General features: G+C 40.3%; 1 protein-coding gene across 1 annotated transcript in view; it reads right to left on the bottom strand.

Moving 5' to 3' along the window:
- The window catches only part of TENM4 (teneurin transmembrane protein 4), a 353,790-nt gene that overhangs the window by 214,791 nt on the left and 117,557 nt on the right, over positions 1–21,442 (bottom strand). The window contains exons 3-5 of the mRNA XM_085299249.1: positions 10,317–10,569; positions 4,945–5,043; positions 2,576–2,811 (exon numbers count right to left, since the gene is read on the bottom strand). Of these exons, the coding sequence (XP_085155375.1) occupies positions 2,576–2,811; positions 4,945–5,043; positions 10,317–10,569 (588 nt within the window). The remainder of the gene's footprint in view (positions 1–2,575; positions 2,812–4,944; positions 5,044–10,316; positions 10,570–21,442) is intronic.

A 21,442-nucleotide genomic window follows, 5' to 3' on the forward strand; every position in this document is an offset into this window, starting at 1 on the left:
GTTTTTAAGATTTAAATGGAGGACTGTGGTGTGTCTGATGTGTGAAGAGCGTTCCAAAACCATGGAAATTCATTTGAAGTATTTATATTAACTGAGCAGTACCAAAAAAAAGGGGGGGATAAATGCCAAACCACTGTCATGGGACCTGATCCAAAGTCCATTCACTTGAATGGGAGTGTTTCCAGTGGCCTCAGTTTGCTTTGGAGAATGTCAGCGGTCATTAAAAAGATAATTTCCGTGGTTATTTTAACTAATGAGCAGATGACAAGTAGCCAAGTACCCAGAATTCACAAGGTGTAATATAGACTAGAACTTCTTACTCATGATCTGTTTTACCTCACTACCCAAACATCTCCAACGGCATCAGAAGTAACAAGGTACTATTCAACTGAGGAGAGGTATCTGTAAGAAAAACTGCAACGAGCATATATAGAAAAATCAAAAACTGGAGGATAAATAACCACTTGCTTTGCAAACAAATCAGGTTATTTAAAAGAACGAACAAGTTCCTGTTAAGAACTTAATAGTTTTTATTATTCCATCTAATCTGATATACAAACTATCTCAGCATAACTTGGTAAAAGGACAATTATTCTGACTCTGTTTCATTTTTTTCTTTTGGGTTAGGTGATACAATTCTCATCCGCAACTTGACAGGATGTAGAAAATAATTACAAATGAAAAGGTTATTCATAATTTTTAAATGAGTTAATTAGTAAACCCCGCCAGAGTCACTCATTACAGTAATTAATAATTGATTATACTTGAAATTAAACACAATTTTTCATCAAAATCTAATTAAATATCTGCCTTTTTGCTTGTTGATTAGAACACTGGGTCTGGTAGAGACAATCTTTGTTAAATATGTTTATGCTGAGCTGAACCATCGAATTTGATTTTAAATAATTGATAGTTCCTTTAGAAATTAGTAATTATGACCCATAATTACAGCAGTTCAACCTGATCAACACTTTTGGCATCTTGCCAGCCATTTGTGGAGCCTGGCAGATGCCACAGAATTCATCTGAATGAGGGGGAAAAAAAAAAGAAAGAAAGAAAAAAGAAAGAAAGAAAAAGGATAGGAGAGCATTTAATGGACCTACCTTTTAACCACATTAACAGTGATTTTGAAAAGGAGCCTGATCTTTTCAGGACTCTGAAAAGGTTTTTGAGCAGGAGAATACTGAGTGACAAGCCAACCTCTTCTTAATCTATCAAATGGCATATACCTCCTCAGTCAGAATTAACAGGCACCACTATCCTGAGTTATAAAGAGACTCTGACACACAGAGATAACGTCCAAAGGAACCGTGTTCAGGGCATAAAGAGAATATCAGACAGATGAGAAAGGCGAGTCCAAATGTACATAGCAAATGATGAAAATTGACTGCATATTCCATCAAACTGCTGCTGATTTAATGCAGCTTAATTAATCATTCCTGCTCCTCTTACAGGAGGCATGGAAGTGACCAAAGTATGATGCAAGCCAGAAGTGGAAAAGTATCAGTCATTAAAGAAACACACATAAAAGGAACACAGTAAAAGCAAGCCTTTGTGGTAGTGCTAATTATACTCATGTGAAATGAAAGCAAAAATCTTTCGATCCAGGCTAGGATTTGTAATTCTAACCGCAACCTTTTATAGATCATTAGTGTACAGGAAGTCACCGTAAAATCAAAGACTCACTCGTACCGTGTGAAATAGGCACTTTTACCTGTGGTCTTATCTGTAAGCGTATGACAATTAGAGTTTGCACCGCTGACAGTTTAAAATAGGATTTCAGGAATGGACCTTTATAAGACATTTATAACGCAAATATCAAACGTTGCTGAAGAAAAAGTAAGGGCAACACCCCCACTTTACAGTGTGCAAAATACAATTTTCACCTTTAAGAGTTCAATTACTTTTGCAATGAATACTGGCAACCCTTAGAAACCAATGAAATTCAAATCATACTCAGTTCAAGCAAAAATCTTACTGCTGCTCCACCCTAGTAGGAAATTTTCTGTAATCCCTCTTACTCTAAGAAGACCTTGCTGGGCCACAGTCTAAACCAGTCCTTTGCTAGTCCTTCAGGTTACTCTGTGAACTTCAAAACAAACACTTAAATGGCTAAGATATGGCACCAAGAGATACAAGAAAAATACATTTTTATGCACCAGGATTCTGGTTCTGACCTTGCTCCCACTGAAGTCCATGGAACCAAATTCCCTGTGACCTGGATGAGACCGTGTTTAGGACATGTGCTTCACTGGGTGTTTTAATGGGCTGCTTTGAGAAACCATGGTGGGCTTGTCTCATTCCGGCTACGCTTTCCTCTCCAGGAAGTAAACAGTCTATGCTGTTTAATCGGAGCACACCATAACATGTCCTACTAAGCTCTTCTGTTTCCATACAAGTACTAGGCCAAATTTTGCTCCCTACCATAACATTGTAACCTCAGTTAAGTCAACACAAGCCTTATTTCCTAGATGCTACGAGTACCGTCAGCTAGGCCCCCTCGTTCCCAAACATTAGCATTATGGGAGGGCGGGGGGTCTGCAGACGAAGGAAACCCAAGCAGAAATTCGCTTACCTATAAAATACGCCAGCAGGATCACCAGTGTGACGGAGATGACAATGGCGCTCAGGGCGGCACATTTCCAGTTACAGTACTTATAGGGTTTCTTCAGGTTAAAGGCAGGCCTAGAGAACGTACTTCTGGGAAGGGGCCTAGGGGGAGGCGAGTACACAGTGCTGGACGTCAAGGGGTATCCCGGCGACGTTGTACAAAAAAGGGGAGAAGTGCCTCCAGGTTTAAACAGGAAGTGCCTGCGGGAAGAAAGACCAACAGCAGGTGACTCACAAAACTCAGAGCGGCAGGAGAAGCAGGGGTGAGAGGATGACGACGGCTGCCGGGACGAGGAAAGCAGCTCCACACAATGCTGGCTAAATACATGGATGGCATGCACAAAAGAGAAGGATAAAAATCACAGGCAAGTCACACAGAGTAAAGGAAAGAAAAAAAAATCACAGTGCCAGCAATGCCACAGAGAACTCCTCGATGGCAGCAGTCACCTCTGTGGAAGAGCTGGCATTACGGTGGAATGAATATCCCAAGCACAGCTGCGATAGACTGGTGGCACTGGCAGTACTGGGGGCCTGCTCACGCTCCCACTGAAACGCCTTGCTCGGACTTTGCGGGAGCACGGGTTGGACCAAAGAAGGGTGGGCATTTACCGATTCACTCTATCGATCACTGCATGAGAGCGTTTTCTTATACTGAATTGCTGAATGGAGATGGGGAAAGAGAGCTTAAGCCATTCCATGGCACCCAAAGCGTTGTGGAGGGGAATATTCACACTGTCCCCTGGCCAGTTTAAGTATTACTAGAATTTAAGGACCATGGTACTGTTATGGTCACCAAAGCTTAGAATTCAAGCGTTGCATATAGCCAGTGGGGAGAGACATCTGCTTCTGGACAGCAGTTTAGGGTACTTCTGCTAGATGCCTACCTTTGCAAAGTGTGAATTACTGTCAACAGCAGCGTATCCCGTCCAGTGACACTTTGGGACGCACCATATTTTGCCCCTTACTAAAAATGCAGCCTGAGAGCCAGCCTATGAGGACCTTGTCTGAGACTCATGAAAGCCAGTGGAAAAAAAAAAAAAAAGAAAAAAAGAAAAAAGCCCACTGCAGTCCATGAGTTCCTGGAAGGGGAATGTGTCAATGGGAGTTCTTTCCATGGGAGTCCTTAAATGAGAAACTTAGATTTTGACGGGACACTTCTCACGAAATACAAAGCATTCAAATTCCAGGAATGAAACTTGGGAAAGGGATCTGACTCTCCTACCACCATGCCAATGTCAAACAAAAGTACTTGTGCTTGTGAGGACTGAGAAACAGCCCCAGCACAGCTAGCATCTTCTGCCATGGTTTTAGGAGCCAGATTCTCAGCCAGTATAAATCAGCATGGATCAATGGGAGCCAGTCAAGCCAGTCGATTACACCAGATGAAGGCTTGACTTTATTTCCCTGTTAAAGACATTTGTACAACAATAGGGGCAAATGTCGCATGCAGAAACATCACCATGCAGAAAAGCCACTAATTCATGCAACATAAAGTGACATGGAATTCTCTGAAATAGATGTTTATACTATCACAGCCACAGTTTTATTGGCACTCTAAGCATGACTGTTGAGCATTAGAGAAAGATTCATTATTTCCACCAATGCTCTACACCAAACATTCATTTTTACAAGGATTCAGTTCCTGTTCTATGTTTTAGAAAGTATGTATTTACATACAGATATATCTGGCCCAAGCAAAGAGTTACGTGCAGTGTTCAAGTACACCACTTAAATCTTCAGCTGATGATGACTATCAAATTAGAAAATGCCAATACAAGGTCAATGCTTTTGGCAATAAGTGTCATGTTAGAAGCCATTTATAACTTAAAAGTTAAGCGATCAAAAGTTAAGTAAAAATGTCAGAATGAGTGATTGAGTCAAGAGCAAAGGCTTGGCTTTAAAGAGATAAACCACTAGTATTAAAAGACACTCTGTATCTTTTGTAAGATCATGTACCTGAAAAATATTGGTTTAATAGTGAAATATCAGATAGCTGGCATAATAATAGCTTAAGGTCTTTATCAAAATGAAATTAATCTTAGTCTATATAGGACCCTAAATTGCTGTAGATGCTTATATCTAGTGAAATGATTTTCAAAAAAACAGGGGGAAAAAGCAAATGGAATGCTGTGGATCACCACCATATTAATGAGTCTGCCATTAATATGTACAGGACAGAGTGCTCCAAGCTCAAGAACCTCATTTTTTTAAAGCCACCTTGGAAGAGGCCAGCAACGGTGTTGCCCTTAAACATCACTGATATGACTAAATGCTTTCATGCAAGGATCATAATGACTGTACAGTAAACAGGAAGACCACATAAGTGTCACATACCCATCATTGTAAGCACCGTCATGTCGGGAGGAGGTGAGAATGTCCATCTCAATGAGGTTGTCCTGCAATGTCTCTAGGAATGTCTGCTTTGCTATGTTTCTACATACATATGGAAACATGAATGAAGCCAGTGAGTCATGCATATATGAAGTGTGATCTTATAAACCACAATGGTTATAGTGCAGTTGTGCATGGAATTAGAATGATGGACCATATATTTATATGTATAAGACACTACACATATACATATATAGCTTTTAAGAATGTTCATTTCTCTCTATATACACTATATATATGCATATACACACATATAAGCACAGAAGCCCATGTGCATGTATAAGAAATGTTGATGTCTTTGATCATTTCACATTATTTATTGCCAATGGCACATGAAACCTCCTGAACTGCTGGATTCAAAAGAGCAGATTTCAACATAGCACAGCTGAAACCTTGTTATACTTCTGCATCTGTGTGACTGTTAACTGAAAAGGTACATCACAGTATCCCACTGGGGACACTGCCTTGGTAGCACAGCTCCATCTAACATCTTCATGACCTCCAGTGAATAGCTCATTCTGATAAAATCTGCCACTCACTCTTTTAAGTTCCAGTTTGCCCTTTAATTAGCAATTTGATTACTTTGTTTTTATTTTGTGGAATGATGACAGTTTCATATTTAGAAGTTTCAAAATTCAAGTTCTGCTCAGTATGAATATTCCAAATAAAAAGTTTCTCAGTGACACACAGGCAAAAGCTGGAAAAAAGTTATACTATAAATCTGAATTCCAATAGCAAAGCACTGGCTACAGTCTGGATAAGATAGGCTAGATACACAGCGCCTGCACGTGAAAAGGCCTGGTTTGGATTTTGCACACAATAGTGGTATTATGCAAAATCTGGCCTCTCCTGTAGGTACTTTGATGAGCCACTTTTTGACCTATATATGCTAAACCGTTTTGTATTTTTTGAGGAGAATAGCAGGAGCATAAACTAAGTCAGAGGCACAGCTGGGAGCAGACCGTGTCTTTCTCACCTTCAGGCTTGTTTCTCAAGACCAGGCAAAAGAAAATTCTTCCCATCTTTTTTTAAAACAAAAACCAGTCTTGATTTTGCCCGTGTCTGTTTTCAATATCAAAACTGCACCTAAGCCTGAATCTGAATAAATTCCCTGGCCAAAACCAGCAAAAGGAAAATAACTGCATTGTGACATTTTATCACTTTTCAGGATTAAGCGCTTACAGGATTTAAGCGACATAACGTGAACTCAAACCAAACTCGTCTGTCAAAGAAACTGGATTCAGGTAACATACTATACCAAGGGAAACCAGTCCTGTTGCATTATACAGACCTCGATACTGTCTCTTTTAAAATGTCCTTAACCTTAATTTTCATTTCCACTCCCTCCTCTTCCTGCTGCTAATGCCAGTACTTGTTTAGTTCAGCTCTCTGCTTGTGTTGGCTCTGGGCTGCTTTGACAGCACAGACCTACTCTTTGGTCTGAATGACAGTGAAGTGATTCATATTCATAGCTTTGGCATAAAGTGAATCGACATGCATGAGCTGTGTGCCACAGCACTTGAGACATCAATCCATTCCCAAGTGTTTGCTGCTTCCTCACATTCCCTAGGAATGCAGGAAAGGCTGGATGTTGAATTCAATACAAAAAGAAGCAACATATGCGTGTGCGCTGAGCATTTAATGGATAAGAGGCAGGGCACCTAGCAACACTAATCAATGGAAGTTCATCAGTAGTTAAAATCCATGTCAAACTGGTTCCATGAATTTCAGCTGTGGATTGTCAATAAAGCAGAGGAAAGGAGGCTTATATAATGTTATAATGTATGTATTCGTAACAGTGCAGTCGCTGGGTCACTGAGGAGGCCACTGTTTCACTGTCCTCCTCAATGAAGGCTGGGTACGTTCTGCTCCCTTGAAGATTACCTGCGAATAGCTGCTTACAAACCACTTTTCTCATTATGAGTTGTGGTGGCAATATCTGACCTTACATGATTACAATGTGAAATATCCTGGGAACGCAGGTCTCCTGAAAGCTACTGGTTGTCACCTAAACGTCCATCTAGTTGGCATTTATTTGCTCCCTGCAAGGTCAAATGTAGAGGAACAGAAAGGAAGCCACAGAATAAGGAAGAACGAGGAATAAATACGGGGAGGACTGACTTACCTGTCAGGAGGGATTGCTCAGCAAAGATGTTTTCATCTGAACTTTGATAATACAGTGCTTTTAAAGCAGCAAAAATGGGAGCAGAGGGGAAAAGAAAGAGGAAGAGGGAGAAACAGAGAAAAGGGGGTAAAGGGAAATAAATAAAGAGGAGAGACAACAGGAGAGGAGGGGATCTTTTTCCTGCAACACATAAATTCTTGTAGATATAGGATATGGCTATCATGTTAGTTGTGCACTTGTCCTACACACCTGTATTTGCCTTTGCATTACACTAAGGATGTTTCCATGTAATGACAATCCAATCAAAAATTCCCTGTTCTGAATGCTGCCTGGAGTCCACACAAGTCAAGATCAAACCTCTTCAAACCCTGGGATACTTAAAATCTATCACTGTAAGCATATTATACAGCTTGTGATGGTCCTTGTTTAAAAGGTATAGCTTTTTCTTCATGTTTTCTCTCTCTGCTGATCAATACGGGATTTTTTTTTAAAAAAATGGATATTCAACAGAAATACAATTCCGTTTTTGACATGAGATTACTATAATCTCCCATTGCTGTACTTCAAAGGCCTTAATTCTTGGATTAATGTCTCCTGGTTAGGATTTACTCTTTACATATTGGACATTTTAGGCATACGGGTTTTGGGGGTTCTACTTTTTTTTTTTTTTTTTTTTTTTTGGTAGTAGGGCAGTTCTGTTTCATGGAACAGGCGGATTTAGGCATCCAAGTTCGCTAAATAGACACAAAACCTTGTCTTTATATCTACAGAATTCCCACCGAAGGAAATGGAAGATCTGCACATGTCAGCAGAGCAGATTATTAAAGCAGAGATTTGTCACAGTACCGTTTATCATCTATGCAGCGCAGTCTCTTTGCGTTATGACACCGTTATAACATATATTACTTTCTTAATGTTTGCTTAGTGAAGGAACAAAAGCCTGTCAGTGATGTTCAGTAAATGTGCAGCTTTGCTGTTTAGCACAAAATTACACATTTTTTTCCAACATGTTCTTTGTCTGAGGGCAAACTTGACAACATGGTGCCATTCACACCAGCATGTCAAAAGCTGCAAAATTAGTCTCCAAATGTTTTCTGCCTCTGGTAATTAATAAAATGATTAAACTGAGGATCAATTACAAATGTCTGCGATTTCTGATTCATGTGAAAACACTGAATGATGCGGAAGGATTTCTTCATCCAAGTAGACCTCAGATGTCCAGTCTTAACCAGTCTGGTTAAGAGTAATAGTATGATCAACCCAACTTGCAGGAAAAAAAGTCTACTTCAGAACAGGAAAAAATGTCATCCATATTGATTTGGTGGAGGAGGAACAAGGACAACCTTTAAAGATGTGCTTGATTAGAGTTAAACAGTCCAAGACTAGCCAAATAATTGTTTTGTCTATAATCTCCTGCATTTCTTAAGACTTGGTAAGGTCGTGTCTCCATCTCCCTCTCTGATGGCTGCTAGAACCGGACAAATGGGGTCAGGATGTTTTCAGCAAAGAGCTTTTATCTCTGACACTCCTCCATTGATCCAGCAAGCAGGATCTTCCTTCCAAATTGTAATGTGGTAAATGCTGAGAGATTCCAGCCAGATGTGGGGGTATCTGGGCGCTGTTAAAAATTTACATCTTGGTTTAGAAAAGCTGCACTGTTTAGGTGTCATATGCTCAGTTTCCACATTGTTTATCGCGTGTCATATACTTAAATCCTGAAAAATACGAAAGGATGAATCTGCAAAAGTAAAGAAGCAAGGTTCACCTGTCTCTGTGATAGCTGAGCGCCTCCTCCAGACTTATAACAGATTCATAAAAGGACTGCAGGACTGAGTCTTAAACATTCTATAATGTATTTTTTTTTAAGACACAACAAATAAAAGTCACTGCTTGGATATGTATGCTTAAGAATTAGTAACACAATATAATTACTGAAACTGTTGCCAAATCACACTTGCAGTACTAGCTTATAATTTTATCTTAATCTTTTGGAGCCAGCTTCTTAGTTATTTTTTTTTAATCAAGCAGTCTGAGAGAAATTAATTATCCTTAAATGCCATAAAATGTTTTGTTAGTTTCTGGAGGCCAGCAAACACAGCTCCCTCTCAAACAGATCGATAGACACATTTATTTTTAAAAAAATATTTTATTAGGAGAAGCTGGCAAAATTGAGCACGTTTTGTCCCTGGGTTCAGGCATCCAGCATTCAATTAGTAAATGTTTTTTTACTGTCCAGAATCTTTCTTACTGGTTTAAAAAGGTGAGACAAATGAGGGAACTAAGGCAAGTAAATAATTGCACCATGTTAGGCCTGAAAGACACCTCCCCAGGCTGAACGAGGTACATGGGGGTATTACGGGCGCTAAAGACACCAGGCTCCCCAGCGGCTCTCCAGTGGCAGAATCTCTGGAGAACGAGAAACCAGAGTTTCAAGTGGAACAGCAGTAAGCAGATGCACTCACAGTCGGGGGGGAGGACTGAGGCAGAGGGAGCATGACAACCCCCTTTTCCAGAACCAATGTGTTTGGAAAAAGAGTTAAGCAAAGTTATGAAGTAGAATAACTCCACAAATGCTAGTCTATGGCAGAGTGAGTGATTGCATAGATGGAAAAGAACTTCACAGGTAAAAGGAGTATTATTAATTGACTGATGCCTTGCTATTCTGTGTTGTACACTTGCTGGGGCAATGATGTAGGATAGTAAAATGCAGCAACAGACCTCTGCTCATTAGGTCAAACAAGATCTACATTTCCTGAATGACGTTCTACAAAAGTATCTGCTTGATAAGACGAAGCTAGAAGGCTAAATCTTTTCAATACATCGACTGATTTCAGCTTCTTAAATAAGATATTGATTTATCCTACCACATAGGAAGAAAAGACATTAAAAGAAAATAAAAAAGAAGAAAATCAAGAACATTTTAATCTGTGATCTTGGTTCCAATTTTAAATGAGGAAAATAACTTTACAAGCAGCTGTTAAATCTAGTATTTTTAGTTTACGAAAGCACAGCAATTCCTCTTCACTAAGTCTAAACAAAAAGAACAGGGAATAATACATACAGATCAAAATACATAAGTTAAGCACCAGTTCACAGACTGAAATGCTAGCTAAACAGATGTACGTATTTTCCATAACATCTTCAGCACACAAAATCAGAACACTATAAGGAACTAAAGAAAATGACCTACCTAGTCTCCAGTGGGATGTTACTGTTAAGTAACCAGTTGTCCTGAGCATGGGCTGGCTCTTGGGTGCTGGCTGGTTGTTCTCCAGAAAGAGAATGGTCAGTAGGAGCTGGGCTGGGGTTGCTGCGTGGAGTAAAGTTCCCTCTGTTCAGGGAATTGATGGAGGCCGCGTGATGCTGATTTGGGGTGTGAGCATGTGATATTGGAGGTGGCGGAGTTCTGAGTCTTGAATGATTTTGCAGATTTGGAGGATGATCTAAAACACAAGGAAAACATTTTTAGGGTTCATGATTCGAGTCGTCCTGTACTACACTCGTTTCTATGCAAGCACTTTTAAAACGTGTGAAGGCTGGGATGCCATATAGCCTAAATCAAGCTCAAAGGGCTAACACCATCTTGTTCCATATGTTCTAATGACACACGTATTGATTCAGCAACTGGCTAGAAAAATACTTTGGTTTCATGCAAGAATGTTCTGAAAGCTTAAAACACTGCAAAAAGGCTGCTCTGACAGCCAAGTTAACACTAATGAACAACTGCAGGTTGCAAACTGCAATCCATCTAGTGACACTGATTTGTGATAAAGCATGAAAAATATAAACAGCCTGGATAGATAGAATTTAGAACAATGTGATGATGGATATACAATGAAGTTTGTTTTGCCAGAGCTCTTCCAACAGTTAAGTCAACAGGAAGACTGAGAATACATTTAATCATTGAATTTAGGGGAAGCCGTAACACTTTGTCAAGATTATATAATTTGACAAAATCCAACGATTTGTATAGAGGTACTCAAATTGAGTAAAAAAAATGCAAGCGGCATAAAAATTGAGGTGTCAGGAAAATTAAACAATGTATGCAAAGAAAGATATGAAGAATGGCTGTGGTTATCAGTGTTACGGCTCCTTTCAGTAAAACTCCAGAGATTACTATTTGTTAGTCAGAAGAGCCCAAGGATGATAGATCTGAGGAAAGCAAATGCTCAGAAATGAACAACCTTGTGGTAGATTATATTATTATTTTTAGTTTTTTAACTAACTGCTAAATAATTTTTCCCACCTTTTCTGGAAATGAAAAAGTAAATATTTTTATGGAACTGGAGGGAGATCAACAATACTGTAGATGAGATACAGAATGCTTAACTTATTCATCACTGATTTTAAGGGCTTAATTTAGTGAGTCATTGATATACAGCACTTACTTGCTCCCTTATCTGAAAAAGATGGAGATCTTATCAATCTAATACTTACCAGGCAGACATTCGCATCATGAAAAACTATTACTTATTTACTCTCCCATTAGGGAGCTCAGGACTGAAGGGAGCGGGTGCAGTCTGAAATTGTGATGAATGGTATCAAAAACATGGCACTTAACGACACTGAAATATGTGTTAGGCCTTGGATTCAAAAGAGTAGCAGGGAAAGTTTTTACAGTATCTCTGTAGTCTTCTGCATTTTTAGACATGGAAGTTAAGGTTTAAATGTATGTAAGACACACCTTATCCATTCCCTTGTATTGACTCAAACTAATTTATTTTATTAACTATAGCAGATTTTACCAAAAGCTTTCAGTGCCTGAGTTGTCTATTAGAAAAACAGAAGGTGTAAATTAAGAAGGTGACATTCAGTTTGAACACCTATCTACTTCTGGCTTTGCTGGGTTAGACATGGGAACGGGGGTATATATTCCATGAAGAGAACTGAGTATTATTAGATTCCGATTCATTTGACCTTATAATCTCAAAAAATGTCAGATGAACACTTTAAAAGCACCTGTTCTCTCTGTCGTTTATGAGCCTAGAGCAATCAGCTCAAACAAGAGGTCCATAGTAGACATCTGCCTTTGGACAGACAAATTCTTACCAAGAATCTAATGGAGTTTTCAGAGGTCTGACTCCTACAGGAGTCCCTTCAGAGGTCCAAAGCTCCTACAAAATTACTACTGCCATACTGGATTCTGACCTATGGCAAGATAGCTCCAAAAAATTCTGTACATTAGCCAGAAAACTAAAGAAAAGGCTAGAATCACATCAACGGCTTGTATGGGTGAGGGAATGTAAGAACTAAACCAGGACTGACATGCAGTTTTGCAGCACCATGTGAACTGAAGCATTGAGCTGCTGTGGGACTGGACATTACTGGGGATGGTCACTTAGTTGTAGCCCTGAGCACAGGAGAGTGGAAAAATCCTACTGCTGGCACAGTTCCACTGGGGACTCGTGCTCCCACTTGAGAAGCACCAGCCGTGGTTCTTTGGAGAAGCAGCCATCTGCCCCCTTTGCGAAGAGGCAGAAGGAAGATGAGACGACAGGCAGAACACACACCAAATACTGCAGKAACGTGTCTGCTTGCAGATGAAGAAAGATAGGAATAGTTTATTAATTCCAGGGAGCTTAACATACATGGAGGATCTGAGTTTCTAGGGCTGTCAATCTATCACCTTTCACAAGAACTTTATTCATCTGAGAGAAAAATGTCTTGCCCAATGAAGAACGACACACGAAAGGATTCCAAGCCCAGTTATTTGAGTTTTCATTACAACTGATGCCTGGGATGAACAAGCCATGCAAACAGAGGAGGGGTGTGTGTGTAGGGGGGGCAAATTCCAGGTGGATCCTGGAATACACAACAGGCCCCTTCCGGGGTCTCCTGCTCCTGCCTGGCTCTTTCTGCTGAAGACACTGTTTTTAGACTATGAGTCAGAGCCTATTTCCAAAGATCCGCTATGTAAATTCCAATTTACAGCCTATTATTGCAGACACATTGCAGATGCTATTATGCATAATACTTTCAAATCAAGTAAAAATGTGTCATTCTTATTCTCTATTTGCATCCCCTCTGTGATTTCTTTGCTAAGGAAAAACAGCACATCTAACTCGGATCTATGTGATTCTTCACAGGACTTTACAGATTATATTTCTTTTTCTGACAGTTAGGTAGTTTTTTTCTCCCAGAATATTCTTATTTTTATTCATGTACAAATTCTGAACATTGATGTCATGTCTGAGCATTACTGAATATAATATACCTTGACTAGGATTAGAACCCGTTTTCTCTCACTTTTTTTTTTTTCTTCCTCTCACATCAAAGAAAATTAGCAAAAAATGTATAAATGAAAGCACAAGCTATGAAATCTTCATTCTGAAAATCACTACATGTGTTCAGAATTTGTATGATGAGACAAAACTATTGAGGTTCTGGCTGTCCCATGGGATTTGCAAAGGACAAGGTAATCCCAAGAAACAAAGTATTTCCTTATTGTCTAAAATTACAACTACCCCTTTATTAGAACATGTTGTTTTTAACTTGCAAAATTTTGGAGTGATATTAGTGTGTGGTTATACTTCCCCAATTGGAAGGAGAGCCTTAGCGCTGGTTACAATTGCTCTTATATAATGTGTGTGCATATATTTTATACAGGGGGAGGATGCTCTGATCATCCAGTTATATATTATACATAAACATCATATATTTATAGCTGCCTATGCCGCACTGAATTTTTTTGGATCCAGTCATGCAGGTGGGCTAAAGTGGAAGATGAAATTTTCTGCACCTAATAGCAAGTCTTTATTGAAACAACCACCTCACGGTAGTTCAGAAGACTCTGTGGGGGACCAGGACATTGCGGCCTCTGCACAAGTGGTATTAGACTTCCTGAGACCTTTTTTATGAAGGTATAAAATGGCTGGCTGTGATTACCTGGAAGTTATCCTGGATTACTCAAAAGCGGGTAATTTTTCAAAATTTTCCTCCTAGACATTTTCCCATCTGATTTCCAATAGGATGTAAGTCCCTCTGTATTTGTTGTTGATATTCTCATGAAAAATCTGATATGTGCTATTCAGAAAGACCAGCTAAGCTGACAAAGCATTGAGAAAGAAAACAAATACTTCTTAAAACAAGAACTCAAAGATTTCCAATAGTCCCCAGAGTCTAGTAGGGCAAGCAATGGGATGATTTTGGTCTTCAAAGTGACCGCAAAGCTACCTGTCAATAGTACAAGCCTCCTCACATCCTTAGATACAGCATGCCAGGTCCAATGAAAAAGTTCAGCATCTCTAGATAGTATGCTGGCACCATGAAAGTCTAAATAGCTCTGAACTTAATGAGTACCCCCAGGAGCCTCGTTTTCACTAATGGGTCTCCAAAACGTGTCACACATGAAGTATGTCAGCATTCAATTGCAAGGAAACATTGGTAATCTGATTGCTAAAAATGCCAATAGAAATCAAGTTGTCATTGTGTTGGGGGTTTGGCTGCTTTTTTTATTATTAAAATGTCTTTGACTAACACTGACGTGGTAACCGCAGATAAAGCAGAGCTGAAGGATAACTCAGTTAATGAAGTTTGTACTTGGATGCAAATTAGAGAGACTTGACAGAATTCTGTGAATGAAGAACTGAATAATGTGAGCCATAAAAAGACTGCCAGCGAGGAGCTAATGTGGCAAAATTTGAGTAACAGATCTGAACCCCTTTTTCTTAATCATAAATGAGTAGTATTGTTTTGAAATTAGTCTAAGTAACAATTACTCTTTCTGATTCACCAGGTTTTAGGATTGTTTTCAGGGCAAATGTGTTAACCTCAAAATGAAAAATACGTTCTCTTTTTTTCCAGTTTGTCCTGTTCCTCTGCACATTTGTCATTCACATACTTGCTCATATTCAGATGGCCTGATGCCTGAGTGGTGTCTGCTTTAGGCACAGGAAATATTTCTTTATACTGCCTGTAGATAGAGCCAGGTGGTATGAATTACTCATTGCTCCACTGAATTTAAACTCCACAGCAGCTGTGATGACTAGCTTGGTAGCTTGACTTTGGCTGATAGTGCTTGTACACAGAGAAATCCCCCATTTCAGCGGAAATCATCCTCTATAAAATAATGAACTTCTGCATTTGAGTGACAAGGCACCCAAGAGTCTTGCTACAGCTCCAGGATGATGTTTCAATCTCTACCGCAGAGGTATGCTCACAACCCTCCTACCCTCAGCCAGCTAAAATGACCTCCATATGTGACCTGTTCCTTTGGGTGCCATTGACTATGGAAGCTGGGGTTCCTTCACTCATTAACCCGATGGGTCACCTACAGTCAGGTTGGCTATGAAAGACTGAATGTGTCTGCTCCAGCATCCTACTGGGAGGCACAGAGTTTACTGTTAGAAGTAAGTCAGCTTGGCAGAGGCAGGTTTCTTATCAAACACATGACAAACCAAGGACAGCATCTGCAAAACCAAAAGCAAGGAGAATATCTAACCTTTAAGCTGGCAGAAAATAGCAAAATAAGTGGGAAGAATCAAAACGGGGAGGGAGAGGGGATGCCTGCTCAGCTAGTATCTTGGTGGTTTCTGGTGAGAGTCAGGACCACCTGCGCCCTCAAATTTTCTCCTGTTTGTGTACAATCCAGCTGAATGTGCAACATCTGGACCAGGATGCAGCGACATGAAAAGGCAGCATGTGTCACATCTGACACACCATGCAAGTCCAGGCTGCTGCTGATACTCTACAGTCTGGAGAAGAATCCCCTCCTCCAAGAAATATCCTATTGCAGGCTCTGTCCTCATGGGACAGTCAGGTAGTCTGGTGAGGAAGCCATACCAGAAGAGAGTGATAGAGATGGAGCAAAAGAGGTCTCTCAGTCTTAAAAGGGTTTAGCAGTGCGTAAATGTCTCCTTTCCCCCACTAACACTTAAAAATCTGAAATTAGCGATGCAGTTTGAAGCCCCCTTAAACATTGAGTAACTCAGTTTCACCTTAAGAAGTATATCCACTGAATTTGGCTTAACACTAGCTGCTTCTACCAACAAGAAGAGTATTTACACAGTGCTGTAAAATACATGTTTTGTTGTAACAACACCTTGTGCTACCGGTTTTCAAATAGGAAGCCACAAAATGATACTGAATCATAAAAGTGAGCAGTAAACTTATGTATAACCTCCATTAAATAACAAATCAACAATACAGAAGCTACCGTGATGCTAATTCTTCTCTTCTTAATTTACGTTACAGTGTAATAGGGAGCAGTATTCCAACAAGGGATTTCCACAGTGAAAAGGAGGTGTCCTTACCATGCTGTTAAAATCAACGACATGTATGTTCTGGTCTAGCTGAGCTCATCGGGCTCTGGAGCCCTCTCTTTATAATCTTATAGTTTAATTGTACTTTACTATGCTATACACACAGTCATGCAACAATCTATGTTTTACACATGATTAAGGCCTACAGAAAACTTTCTGTATATGTGTGTGGAGTCAGTTTGGTGCAAGCTGTCATCCATACAAATCCCACAACCACTAGAAACTATATAATGGAAAGAAAAAAAAATGCTGTATTGACATAAACAGTCTGGAGAGTTTCTCTGAACATGCAGCCTGGACACTGAATTTGGAATAACGTATATTAAGAAGACTGACCACCAAAAATGTTGCAGAACATAAAAGCTGTAGTGATTTTTCATGACAAAACTACCTACAGTGTCCCTGTGAGCATCTCTAGCCACAATCTGTTTTATATACTGCTGGATAAAAGACATCTGCCAGGATGAGTAGAAAAAACTTGACCTCCAGAAGGGTACCAAATCTTAAAAACAGACTGTAACCACCAGTAAGTGGAAATGGAGGACCCAAAAACAGACAGCAGAAAAGAAAAAAAGAAAAAAGGGAGCTTACTACTGATTGACAAGTCTAGGCTTTCCAAACTATGAGGGTTTTATTCTGAACTATTTCCAAGTTATTCCTATACTTCATTTCTTTAGATGATTTTCATCTTCATTTCGCCCCAAATCAGGCCCATCTGAATGGTACACGTGCCAATGCAGAACTAGCTGACGCCCCTCTCAGAAGACTTAATGCTTCATTGGTTTTACTGCTTATAGAAAACAACAGGTGCACAAAATCAAGTGCAGACAAGCCATCTCCTCTGTATTTTTCTCATCAAATGTGTACATTACATGCAAACTTTTCTCTCCAGTGCCAAAGAGCCTTTGCAAAAGCAAAATATTGACTTTGGAGGTTTAAATCAATTTTTTGTTTGATGCTGGGCTGTCAAGCTTTGGCTCTCCGTAGTCGATGAGCGCTCTGGGTGGTTGTTTTTTCATCAGTACGTATCCAAGTGAATTGTATTCTCTACAAGAAATGCTCTCAAAAAAGGTCTGTGTCACTGTCAAAGGCTGCTATGCACACTTTAAAATCGTGGTATTGTCCATTACTTAAGTTAATAAAAGGGCATCACAGACCACTAAAAGCAAGGCAGAGGCTTATTATTATTTATGAAGAATAATTGCCTTAAACATGGAGCAAAGTAAAAAATAAAAATAAAGAAAAAAGCACCCAACAGAACACCTGGTGGACTGTAAATGCATTATGTATATTTACGTTATTAGACAAGTTAATGGTAGCAAGGGAAAATAACTTCCACTGTGCATAACTGGGCAAATTTCTTGAGATTATGGAGACTCTAGGCTTGCTGCAGGGTTTACAAAAAGGGAAAACCTTTAACTACCCTGATAATATATACTGGAGGCAATGGTAGCCTCTGAAATAGGCACAGAAGTAAACATATACATATACAGAACAGTGCAAAATGATAGCTTTTTCTCTCTTGGAAGTGCCCCAAACATTTGATGGCTGCAAACCATCGGTGTGCCTCGCTCCCCTTGGTCCAATGCTGCCGGCACCCAAASGGCCCTCTCAGCCTCTCACATCGGGGTGCTGAGGTCTGGAAACCCCTCATGACACCTCCCTTGGTTTTCAGGAGGATGCTCAGCTCAGTTTGTTGTGCCATTTTGACACCACTGGTGGCTTCCACAAGTTCTGTTCCTATCTGAGGACAGTTCACCTCCGCTGCGAAGAGGGAGGTCTTCGTGTGAGTGTTTTAATGTGAGGCAAGAAAATCCATCAGCTTGAGTGAGGGACGGAGCATCCATCTGCATTCTGGTCCGAGTCGCTGTGCTTGTCAAATCCCACCCATTGAATGTTTCTAAACCTGCGTGCCTAAAACTGGAACATACCTCCCAAAGAGTTGAGAGTCTCTTTTTTAARTATGAGATGCATGGAAGTCGGTACTTTTGAAAATATGGGGGTTTTTCTTAGGTGCCAAAAGGTGGATCCGGTTCCCCATATTTTATATAGTAGAACATATGCTACATAAACTCTAAACCCCATCTGCAGTCAGCCAGGACACCTCTGTGCCTGGGGAACCAGGCAATGCCCACGCCACTTGGGCGATGACCACTCACAAGCCTCCTTCCGGTGGCGTCCGGCTTGCCCAGGCTCAGCACAAGCAGCTGGGTGCCATCCCTCAGCCTGGAGAAACGCAGACGGAGCTCAGATTTGCTACCCACCCCTCCAGCACATTTAAGAAACACAGCTATTATTACACCTGCGGTTACCCTTGTGGAAAGAAATGTGCTATAKTTCTGTAATGTTTGCAGTTTATTTACTTGAGGTGCTAAGTATATGGAAAGAAACATTTGAGGAAAACAGAAAACTGTAGTTTTAAAACCACACAGTTGAGCCTTGTCTAAACGAGACATGGTTTGCTGGTATAGACACACTGGCAAATGTCTGAATTGTTTGTAGAAAGCAGTTCCCCAAACTAAAATATATTAGCAAAAGGAGTCTCGGGCTGTTGTAATAGCATACAAACTCAGGATTTTCACCAGCACAGTGATGTCAAACAGTTTTTTTTTTTTAATGTGCCTGTATTAGAAAAGCTTTGAAATAGAGACCTGGTCTTTGCTCATTTGGTCTGCCTGAAAATAAGATGAATAAGCAGTCTACATTTTGCTTATGTTCTTCGAAAATCTTATCCGAATTGCAGAGCCGTTGTGACTTAGCTATACACACACAAACAGGACCGACAGATCCCCAGCTCCATCAGCCAAACTGACTCTTTATAATAGCTGAGAAAACAGTCTGTTTTACATAATTTTTACAATGTTAGTAGTGGCAAAGGGATTGGGTGTTACACCAAGGAAAATGATCCAGAGACAGTCCTTTCGAAAACACGAACTGATCCCACGCACTCCAGCTGCGTGACAGCACATGGTATGCACCCTKAGTGGCCGTGGTGAAAGAGTAATACGCTGCAAAAATGTTTTAAAAATTTACTGTGTTCCACATTAATTTGCAAGCTCCAGATCTGAATTCCGACCTCCAAGGGGCATGCAATTCCTAGTGCAGTCAGGGACTTGCCGGGTAGGCTTTGGACCTTCTGTTTTCTACCTCTCCATGTCCCAGGCTCGTGAAGGAGTCGGTCTCTGGAAATACACGGTCCTGCATTTCACAGCAAAGCATGCATGGGACGTGAYACGGTATGGTGTAGCACGATGCCAATAAGCACTAATGCTTTTAATTATTTACTCTAGAGAAAGAAAGGGGAAATTTTCATGTCGGCAACAACTGAAATAAACTATTTAAAGTCTTCGCTGGCAAGTGGAGATTTTTTTTTTCATGACTCTGTGTCAACTTCTGCACATGTTGCCACTCAAGCCAAGCAAAGTCACGGCGCAGTGCAGAACCCGCCGGCCAATCTTTCCTTTCTCAGCCCCTCTCTAGCCCCACCCTCCTTTTAATTTTATTTTGCTGCCTTGAAAGTTTTAACGAAGCCAGTTTGGWTAAATCCCGCCAAAGCCCAACACCAACCAGCGACGGCTCCAGCTGACAGCTGCGCCTCTSACACGAAGCCTGTCGCGGTGATTAATACGTACCCCCACCCCGCGCCATCCACTGCGTACACGAAAGCCTGACTGATTTCCTTTGGTGAAAACCATGGGGGCAGTTAAGTGTAAAATTTCTCTGCACAGGTGGAAAACCGTATTCCCTTTGGCCCATGAATCTGATTTGTGCGAGCTGGGCTCCGTGACCTTTCCCTTTAGGTTCTCGTTGACATTCTCCGAATCACCACGGCAGAAGGCTGTGCCTCAAATAATCCTGCAACGGGCATAAAACTTCTAGATTTTTATTAACACTTGAACAGGCTGCTAAAAGAAAATCAAAACTATGAATCTGTCAAGATGYCCCTCCGTAATGCTGCACTTTTTGCTCACGAAAACGCCGCGAYAGGAGGGCCCCGGCGTTCATCGGGCGCCTCTGTCTGTCCGTCTACTCAGACTACTTCAACACCCAAATACCTCAGTATCAATTAACACGGCCCCTCTGGCAATGCGTTTCAAGGAGGAAAGTTTCATGGCGGTTAGTCTCATTTACTGTATTTGGGGTCTTTTGCTCTTAAATTTTACGATATAAATTTCTGGTATATCACGAATAAATTTCAACAAACTATAAAAACACATACACCTAAACACTAGCAGACCAAAAGGACATTTAGGTATGTTCTGATGTTAAAGTTTTTTATCCTCTTATTCTGAATGTACCTTTGTATATGTCTCTGCCTTGTGACAGAGAGATAGATGTACACATACATACATAATAATTTTTAAGATCCACAGACACAAAGAAACCATATTCTAGTTAAAAGATTTTATTCTTTTCTTAATTCTGGCTCCTAACTTTCTTGGTCCCCTTCCAGGAGGCACTGTCTTCACTGGCATCATACTTTAAAGTGATGCTTGCAGCCCATCAACTTTAATTTTGGAAAATGAGCTCATTTAGAATAAACAAATAAAAAGACTGCCTTAGCTTTCTGCAAAAATTTTGGAAGAAACAGTGTACCAGAATTATTCRCCTGATGTCTATTGAGGTTGTCCTCAATACAGGAGAAACTGAGGAAAAACACTGTACCTGCCTACATAGCAACTACTGGCAAACACACAAGATAGAGAAAAATAGTGGGCTTTTTTTCTCTCCTGAAAATTTCCATTTGTAATAGTAATTTTGAGTGCAATTACACACTGAGTAAGCAGAGTTGTCTCTGTTTAAAAGAGACATATATATTATTAGCAATTAATGTTTTAAAAGAAATGTGATGGCTATAAGCTTACAAGCTGCATGTGTGAAACTGCTGCTGGATTATTCTTAGCTCTAAATATACCAACACGGAAATTCTTCGGTGCACAAACAGAAGTCAGGTACCATCTACGTCAGTGGCACTCACTCACATCTGTGACCTTGAAAAAYGCACCATGAAAATTTTCAAATTGAGCCCTGAATTAACGGTATTAGCGCAGGCTCC

This window comes from Rhea americana, unplaced genomic scaffold (genome assembly GCF_003343005.1).
Source record: "Rhea americana isolate MKP2758 unplaced genomic scaffold, rheAme1 scaffold_148, whole genome shotgun sequence".
In the NCBI taxonomy this organism is placed as follows: domain Eukaryota; kingdom Metazoa; phylum Chordata; class Aves; order Rheiformes; family Rheidae; genus Rhea; species Rhea americana.